Here is a 9,286-nt window from a genome sequence, read left to right as displayed (position 1 = left end):
GCCAGTGCTTCGGACACGGCCGCTTTGTACAGGCAGGGGTGAGCACTTCTTTGTCCACACAGGAAATGTGAGCCGGGCCCTGAGCCGGCCCCTGGAATGGGGACAATCACACATTTATTCCTAATCTTTCAAGAAATTACCCGAGAGGAAAATCTTCCCAGTTACATAATTTATAATGCCCACAGATACAAATAATCCATTATTTAGAAGTTTAGTTATTTCTTAATACTGAATTCAGGCAAGAACTGCCCTTAGTTTTCTTTACAATGTAAAGTTACTGAAATGATTTTTCCTGCTGGTTCGAGGTTACTGATTTGCATTGGTTAATCCAAATCGGGGTTGGATTGATCTAGAATTTTAATATTCTGTTTCATACTCCCCAAGGGAGAATAATACATTTTAATGCAAGCTGCAACTAGCTGCTTTCTCATCGTACTTAAAAATGGATTATATTCAGAAAACTAATAAAGAATGCCAGTTTCCTTTTCAAAATGCTTGGATACACGTTAGAGGGAAGATTAGGCTGATTTAAGTTTTATTAAACATATGTAACACTAACAAAACTCTCAGACAGATGATACTTAGCTACGTTTTATTTTTCCTTTTAGAAGATAATTTTAAAATTCTTTACAGGAGCAGCAGTTAGCATAATGGCTATGTCGCTGGACTCCCATGTAGCCGACCATAGTTCAAGTCCCAGACCCGGTGGCTTAAACTCACGCCGGGCGTGTGTGCGTGCGTGCCCAAGATCCCGAGAGGAGAATGGAGGCGAAGGGATTGCGGCGTGGCCATCCCCCCTGGGGGGTGATTTCTCGCTTTCTGTCTCTCTGTCTCTCTCTCTCTCTGGCGAGCGCACGCACCCTATAGCAAAAACCTCTCAAAAAATATTCTCGACTCCGTTGATGAAATACTCGGGACGCTTACTGTGTGCGAGTGAACTCACTGTTGGTTTGTCGGTTCTCCTTGGACAGGAAGTGGCCATTCATTTACCGGCGTGCTTCGCTCTGTTCCGTTCATTTGTTTGTGTTGTTTCTATTTAAACAGAAGACCGGAACTGCAGTTTTCAAACTGACACCAGAAGTGCGTGGCCCGCAGACTGAGCCCAACACCCCTGAGGATTGACGGCAGACGGCAGCTAGGGCCTCTGTCCTTACTGGACTCCTTGGCTTCGTCCCCAGGTCACTGGCATGCGTTCTGTTCGAGATGTGCTGCTTGACTCAAGCGTTCACTGGGTCCAGTTTCTTGTCCATTGTTTTAAAAATCATGGAGGGTGACACGCCGTCTCTCCCGGAGCGGTACCCGCGAGAACTGAACGCCATCATGGAGAGGTATAGAGACGTGCAGCAGGGGGCGCAGTGCTCCGGGCGCACTGGAAAGCCGGCTCCCTCTGACCCTTGCAGCATGCTCAACAAGAGTCCTTCCCTGAGGCCGTCTGCCACGGAAATTTTAAAGGTCCCTTACATCAACGCACAACTACAGGTACTTAGGATGGAGGGGCACTTCTGTCCGCGTGCTGGCTGGGGATGTACTGTGGGAGTCAGTACGTAAGAATCAGTCCGGAAGGAGGAGTAAGGTCCAAGAGAAGCCAATAGAATTTCAGTCAGGAAGATCTGTTTGCAAAGGCGGTGGACAGCTCCCTGGGAGTGGAGGGAGTGGGAAGGCGAGTGGGCCCTGGCTCCCTGGAGTGGAGGGAGTGGGAAGACGAGTGGACCCTGCTCCCTGGGAGTGGAGGGAGTGGGAAGGCGAGTGGGCTCTGGTTCCCTGGTGCCACCGGAAATGGAAAATTAGGGTTCTGATTTCCCACCTAGACACAACATCTGCTCTTCAAGCTCTTATTGACAGATCTTATTTCAATATTTTGTACATCTCTCCCAGGGCAAAAATATACTATTAATAATACAGTTGGGGGACCCCATATCCGAAAAGCTTGGGACCCAAAGTATTTTGGACTTTTTCAGGTTTGGAATATTCATATATATATACATAATGAGATATCTTGGGGATGGGACCCAAGTCTAAGCATGGAATTCATTAATGTTTTATACACGTCCTATACACATGAAGATAATTTCATACAGTATCTTTGTACCGACTGCTTTAACTGTGGCCTGTCACAGGAGGTCAGGTGTGAAATCTCCCACTTGCAGTATCAATGTCAGTGCACCAAGTTTTGGATTTTGGAGTGTTTCGGATTTTAGATGTGTGAGTTAGGGATGCTCAGCCTGAACCTACATCTGGGATTTTCACTGAGCATTTATTATGCAGCTCCTCTTTTCTCAGTACCCCTTGTTACTGATCAGGTGAATTTATTCTGTTTTGATGTAAATTGGGAAAGTTGATATGGAGACGGCTTCAGGTGGTCAGAAAGTTTCCTTTCCGGAGGTTTGTGCTGTTTTGGCCTCCCAGGCTCAGTATGCGTCCTCTAGGTACACGTCCCTAATGTTACGTTAGCTTCTAGAGGGACCACAGTCACCCACGGTCCAAAGTGCACAGCCTCCCTACAGATGGCATGCTCCTTAGCTGAGTGCCGGCCCAGGGCTCCGCGTGGAAGGAACCGTGTGCTCCTGTCCTCTGGTGCTTGACCGCTAGTGAGAGCCACGACCAAGAAGAAGCCATCAGATAAACGAGCGATCACAGGCCCCGAGAGGAAAGCAGACGGGGTCGTGGAAAAGAAGCCGGGGAAGCGGCCTATCAGCAAGGAGGGAAGGAATTGCCATTTCAGCCCCGGGAGCCGATGAGAAGCCCAGCCAGCTGTGTGGCTTAAACTGTCCTGGCACAGGACAGCAGCAACGAGGCCGAGGGCGAGGCTGTGCTCCCTGGGGTGGACACAGGAACGGCCCCTGTGCAGACATATGCTTGGGCAGCTGGTGAGACCTTGAGGTGGGCAGGACAGGAAGGCAGGCAGCTGAAGTCCCGGCACTTCCAGCACCTCCGCTGTGCAGGCAGAGAGGGCCCCAGTGGCCCAGGGCGCTCCTGTGAAAGAGGCATGAGAACACACCGGCTTGGCCTCTGTGGGCGCACGCTGGGCGCTGAAGCTGGAAGCCATGCTGGCGGCCGCTGGCCCCTGGCTGCACGTGGGTGCGTGTGCGTCCCCAGGCCCTCCTGCTCGCTCTGTCGCCTGCACGTAAACACGAACAAACAGAAAAGCAAATGTGCACTGAGGGGCCCACGAGAGTACCACGGGGGTCTTCTGGGTGAGGGCGAGGGTGAAGGTCGTCTGGGGCAAAGCTTAAGGGGACACCAGAACTATAATCAAGATAAACCACATGTTTTATGCAGTTTTTAAAATTCCTGCTTAGGGCTGGCGATCCTTAGCAGCAGATTATCAAAAGTTTAAAGACAAGGGAACCAGCAGTTAGCGTAATGGCTATGTCGCTGGACTCCCACGTAGTAGACCGCGGTTCGTGTCCCGGACCCGGTGGCTTAAAACTCACGCCGGGCGCGTGTGCGTGCGTGCCCAAGATCCCGAGAGGAGAATGGAGGAGAAGGGATTGCGGCGTGACCATCCTCCCTGGGGGGTGATTTCTCGCTTTCTGTCTCTATGTCTCTCTCTGTCTGTCTGGCGAGCACACGCGCCCTACAGTGAAAATCTCTCAAAAAAAAAAAAAAAGTTTAAAGACAAGATCCAACATAACCCAGATTCCACCGAGGCAAAAACGGTGGCAGTGCGTGTGCTCCGGGCCGAGTCTTGTCTTTAAACTTTTGATACTGTGTTCTTCACAAATTTGGCGTTAATTTTGTTTTTAAAAATAATACTTTGTTTTTAAAATTGTTTATAAATTGGGTAGTTTTTCATTTTTTATTTTATAATTTCTTGCTTATACTTAGTTGTACACCTTTGTGAGGTACAGTGTGACTTTTCAAAGCACGCAGGCAGCGTGTGTCAGCCAGACCCAGGGTGTTACTGTACTTCCCCGACCGGGAGTGCCACGTGAGGTGCACCCTAAGGTAGCACGTACCTGGTCACTGAGGTTTCACCCGAAGGGCACCCCCTGGCCTGATCCTGATCCGGGCGCTGGGGCTGCACGGACACTGCCCACCTCCAGCTGAGGAAGCAGCTCGTGCATCCTGGAGCTGGGGAGGCTGCCCAGGGCACAGCAGGGAGCGAGGAAGTGAGGGAGTGAGCGAGTGGTGCAGGACGGGGCTGGGGCAGGCCCTGCGGGACCCCCGCATAAGCGACTGTGTAGTTTGGCGTTCCCGCTGCGAAGGGACATGCTTACTGTGCGCTGGGCCTTCGGGCTCCTGCCATGGTCACCGTGCCCCAAACCAGAAAGGCGCCTGGTGGCTTTTGTTTTGTCCTGTCTTTTTTTCAGCACCTGATGTGCAGATACTCAGAGATGAGTCTGGAAGACAGGACTTGCGGTTGTCAGAAGGAGGCCGTGCATATCGTTAATGCCATGTAAGTAGCTGCTTTGTTTTTAAAAAGCCCATCAAGCGTGAATGTTAGCTGCGTTTGTCTTTAAACACCTGGTAGTGCTAAGCTGACTGCGTGGAGTGCCCTAGAATTCACTTAAGTCTTGCCAAGAATGACACTTCAGTGACTTGGTGTCCGAAAGCCCTCCCCCCGGGAGGTGACACACTGAAGTCCTGAGAGGAGACCACTGCCCGCTTACAGGGCTGCGGGGTAGCTGCGGCCGCCTTCAGGGGACGGGCGTTTCGCTGCCTCTCACCTGCCTGCCTAGCGTGAAGCGTGGACGTGGCCGGGTTCTGGGGCCACTGTCAAGAAGCCGGGTTCCCTTCTCGACAGGCGTATCCTCTCGTATGAAAACCAGAGTGTGTTTGCCAAAACCGTGGCTATTTCCCGGCCCCCCTTCCTTCTCCGGCCTCAGTCAGAACTTTGCTGCGGTTGCGTGGGGAGCCAGCTCCGAGGCTGCTCCCCGCAGCGTGGCCAGTGCCACAGGCGGCGTGTGGCACAGCTGGGCGTCCTCGTGAAGACCGCCCGCAGGTCTGCTGCAGGAGCTTTCTCCGTGCCCCGAGAGCACCTGCGGAGAGTGGCAGTCTCCGAGGTGTGCGGGGTGTGGAGTGGGAACCGGAGCCCCAAGTGCCTGGCACAGAGGCAGCCGCCCACACCCCGCCCCTGGCTGCTCAGCGCACCAAACTCGCTGCCGTCCTTACCTTCAAACCGGGACCCTGTCGGGCAGGGACGCGGCTGGTCAGGCAGGGACATGGCTGGTCAGGCAGGGAGGCCGGTTTTGTTTAGCGCATGATCCCCGGGTAAAATACTACCATACCAGGGGCATGTTTTTAGCCAAGCTCCTAATACCCTCGTTTTCTTTGGTTACTTGTTATTATTTCAAGAAAGGTCGGAATTTCTACTTCTTAACTACCAGTATAAGAATAATCGATCTTTTTTAAATACTGGGCTAACTTTATTTATTTATTAATAGTTTATTATTCCATCAGTGGGAGAGGCAGAGTGACAGGCACTCCCGGGAAGGTCCTGATGCCACACGCCCCCTGGGCCTCAGCCAGCCGGGACGAGGGCGCAGGTCTGCATGTCCAGGGTACACTGGGCGGCGCTGCGTGTGACCCCGTGAGGGCCCACCGAGTCACTGCCGCGCCCTCCCTGCGGCTGAGGACGTTTCAGCCACCACTTCACACGGTAGCTGGGCAGGAACCTGTCTGGCTGTTCTCAGGTCAGCGCTGCCATCCCGCCGTTGGGAAGGTGTTTCGAATTAGGAGAGAGTGTTCAGAACGTCCCTGCCGTTTTGGGACTGTGGCTGTGGTTTAAGGAGATCTGTTCAGTCTGATGAAATAGGGATTTGCGTATTCCTGAATGGTGATCGTTTTATCGTAGTTTCTCTTCTTCTCTAAGAAGCATCCCTGTGATAGAGGGCACACGCGTGTGAGGATGACGAGCCCCCTCTGCGGGTCCTCAGGGCTCTCGGCGTGTCGGGGTCTCCAGGACACGCCCGGGGTGTTGTCAGGGTGACCCAAACCCAGGCAGGCCCTGTGACTCCCAGCGCTGGGCACAGCCTGGGCCTTGGGGTGTTTCCTAAGATGGGTGAATACAAAAGGCGTTTTCCAGCATTGGGCCCTGACCGCTCAGGCGGAGACAGATGGCTTCGAGATTGTGCTTGTAGTTTTCTTCAACGCATGTTAAAGGTAAACATAGTTTTTAGTCAAAGAAAGAGCTTCTTAGGCAGTAACATCAGCTGACATTTTTGGGAGTGATAACATATCCCCGACTCTGCTGTCGGTACTTAAAGAGTTAGCACATTTAAATGCAGACCCACCGATGAAGTGGGTGCCTTTTTTCTTTCTTTCTTTCTTTCTTTTTTTTTTATAGTCATAGCGAGATGAAGTAGTTTGCCCAGGAGCAAATAGAGTGTAAACTGGGAGCTAGCATTGAAGCCCAGAGAGGCCATAGGCTTTGCCATTCACTATGCTCCCTGGGAGCACCTGCTATAGGAGGCGCAGAGTGGAGGACACGCTCACAAAGTGAAGCTAGTGTCGCGTGTGGCTTTGGAACGCGTGGTCTGTGGCGGCACGACGCAGGTGTCCTGTCCCTGCAGCCTGTTGTTTACAGATGAGAAGACCGAAGCCCACAGAGGCTCCGTGTCGCAGGGCTCCGGAGCTCGGGAGCGGTGGAGGTGAGTCCGGCCTGCCTGACTCCAGGGCTGGCGTTCTGGTCCGTGCGGCCGGATCACTCTGCTGGCCTGTGTACTCCCTGGTGGTCAAGATGCTGATTTGTCTTCCACTGTGAAAGCCAGTCACAGGCGGCGAAATGAGCAGGAGTTTGCAAAGTTCATCATTTGTCTTTAAATGGAAACCCAATTTGAAAATACTGCCGATTAGCAAGCCCTGGTCGGCCCATTACCTACCGAGTTTATTAGATTGCGCACGGCTTGTCCTGAGACGCTTTTACACTCTCCGTCCCGTGATGATGTTTCTGTGAAATATTTGCTTAATCTTTCTGAGCACGTTTGGGTCGGGTTGCATTTGAGGAATCTTTATTATTCACAGGCAAAGAAAGGCCCACTTGCAGACTCTGCGGGCACTGTCTGAAGTGCAGAAGATGACGCCCAGGGAGAGGATGAGGCTGAGAAAGCTCCAGGCGGCCGATGGCACAGCCAGGAGGCTGAAGTAAGCTGCTTTTCCTGGGGACCTTGTGGCTGGCCTACCCCGCGTCCCCCGGGAGGCTGGACAAATTCACTAAAGAAAAGCAAAAACCAAAACCAGGAACAAAAGTGGATGTGATTATGTATTTGTTTATTCATTCACTCACCATTAAGCCCCAGAGTGGAAGCCAGGTACTATTAATTTCAGACTCAGCCTTGTGTGAAGGGAGTGATTGGATATTAGGGAGGTTGTCAGTGATGAGAATAGTCTCCCAGTGAAACCTCACTATTGCTGACATCTTCGGCACATCTCTGGGCGGGAGGCTGGAAGGGAGCGTGTCTTTCCACCCTCAGTCCCAGGTGCTTGCTGGGTCCCGGGAGCCCCTCGCAGTCTCTGCCAGGACGGCTAACTGGCTCACGGGGAGGAGAGTTCGCTAGGAGGAGACTGTTTTCGGAGGAAGTTGTGGAAACCCTCTGTTCTGTCCAGAGAAGCTTTCGAAAAGTGTAAGCTTGGGGGCTGCTGGTGTGGCAGGTGTCCCTCACAATTACAGTCTGTACATGAGCGGGGTTTCACGTGTTGGTCAAGACGGGGAAGAAACGGACCCTTGTGTACCATTGGTGGGAATGTAAATTAGGATAGCCGTGTGGACCGAAGTCTGACTACTTTTCCTATTCTTCCAAAATCTTTTCAAAAGGGACAGCGAAGTCATGCCACAAACATTAACACACCATTTACTTTCTATTAACAGGATTCTTCCTACCTCCCGTTCCTGGCATAGTATCTTTGACATGTATATTTCAACCCATTACAGTGTATTCTTGTGCTTATCTCTTCCCAAGACACAGAACTTCCCTTTTCCTTGAGATGTAGATTAGGCCTTTCTTTAACCAAGACACAGATCTTCCCTTCCAGTCACCACCTAAGGATTGTGGAGCCCACCTATAACCTACAAGCCCTCGCTTCTACCTGTCCCTCCTCTTTGGGCCAGACCAGTGGAAAATCTCTTCACTAAATGTTGTCTCTCAGTCTCAAAAACAAATAAAAGGAACCCCTGTACATGATCACCCCGAGAAAAGGCATGTATGCCTCTTCTCCGGCCTCCCTCCGGTTGGCTTGGAAATAAACCGCAGTAATTATTAATTATTAATTTCACAGTTGGTTATTTTCTCCGTCGACAGCCGTTAGGAAAACAGCGTGGAGTTGCTCCGATAAGTGAGAGTAGAGCTCCATGTGGTCTGGCCATCCCGTGTCCAGAGGAGGTGAGGTGGGTGTGGTGAAGAGGAGCCTGCACGCCCACGCCCACGCCCACGCCCACTGCACCGTTCTGCACAGTAGCCCAGACACGGAGTGCCCTGCATGCTCCTCAGTGCAGGACGGGTGAAGGAGAGTGGGCCGTTACACAGGGTGCTGTCCAGCCCTGACCACGGGAAGGAGATCCTGCCACTTACAACTACGTAGACGGCTTCGGACGACGGCGCGAGGGGAAAGCCCGGCGCAGGAAGGCAAATACTGCCCGGCCTTGCTTTCTGTAGAATCCTAAAAACCTCGTAGAAGCAGACCTGTTGGCTACCACGGCCAGACGGGATGGCCGAGGGGTCATGCTCGGTGACTACAGTTAAGCATAAGCATTATATGTTTGAAAATCGCCAGGAGAGTGGATCTTAAATATCCTCGCCACACACGAACGTGAAAGCGTATGAAGCGATGGATGCTAAGTAGCCTGACTGAGTCATTCCACGTCGTACACACATCAACACAGCACAGTAAATACGAACGATCTTTGTCGACCCTTAGTAAAGATAAAAACTGTGTATAACGGGACAGCAGTTGGCACAAAGGCTATGTCACTGGACTCCCATGTACTCAACTGCAGTTCGAGTCCTGGACCCGGTGGCTTAAACTCACAACGGGCACATGTACGTGTGTGCCCAAGATCCTGAGAGGAGAACGGAGGAGAAGGGATTGCGGCCATCCCCCCAAGGGGTGATTTCTCGCTTTCTGTCTCTCTGTCTCTCTCTGTCTGTCTGGCGAGTGCACACACCCTATAGCAAAAAGGTCTCCCCAAAAAAAGGAAGAGTTCAAAGAGCCTGAGACCCTTCTTTCTCAAGCCCTTACTTTCCTGTCGACAGGCTATCAATTTTCCACTTTTTCTTATTTCCTCTTCTGCCAACGTTTTGGTAGTTTAAAAGCTGCAGCCAAAAACTACTGAGGCAGAAAAAAGCAG

The 9,286-nt window shown here is 51.8% G+C and overlaps 1 protein-coding gene across 2 annotated transcripts in view; it reads left to right on the top strand.

Annotated features, from left to right (window-relative positions):
• Positions 1–9,286, top strand: part of NEK11 (NIMA related kinase 11) — a 92,157-nt gene that overhangs the window by 35,777 nt on the left and 47,094 nt on the right. The window contains exons 7-10 of one of the 2 annotated variants that reach the window (XM_027775729.1): positions 1,179–1,328; positions 1,401–1,479; positions 4,314–4,399; positions 6,967–7,086. In XM_027775729.1, the coding sequence (XP_027631530.1) occupies positions 1,179–1,328; positions 1,401–1,479; positions 4,314–4,399; positions 6,967–7,086 (435 nt within the window). Of the gene's footprint in view, positions 1–1,178; positions 1,480–4,313; positions 4,400–6,966; positions 7,087–9,286 lie in introns of both variants that reach the window. The other variant, XM_027775728.1, reaches the window with a different exon arrangement.

This window comes from Tupaia chinensis, unplaced genomic scaffold (genome assembly GCF_000334495.1).
Source record: "Tupaia chinensis unplaced genomic scaffold, TupChi_1.0 Scaffold000601_1, whole genome shotgun sequence".
NCBI classification, from domain to species: Eukaryota; Metazoa; Chordata; class Mammalia; order Scandentia; family Tupaiidae; genus Tupaia; species Tupaia belangeri.
This window is presented reverse-complemented; position numbering and strand designations above follow the sequence as displayed.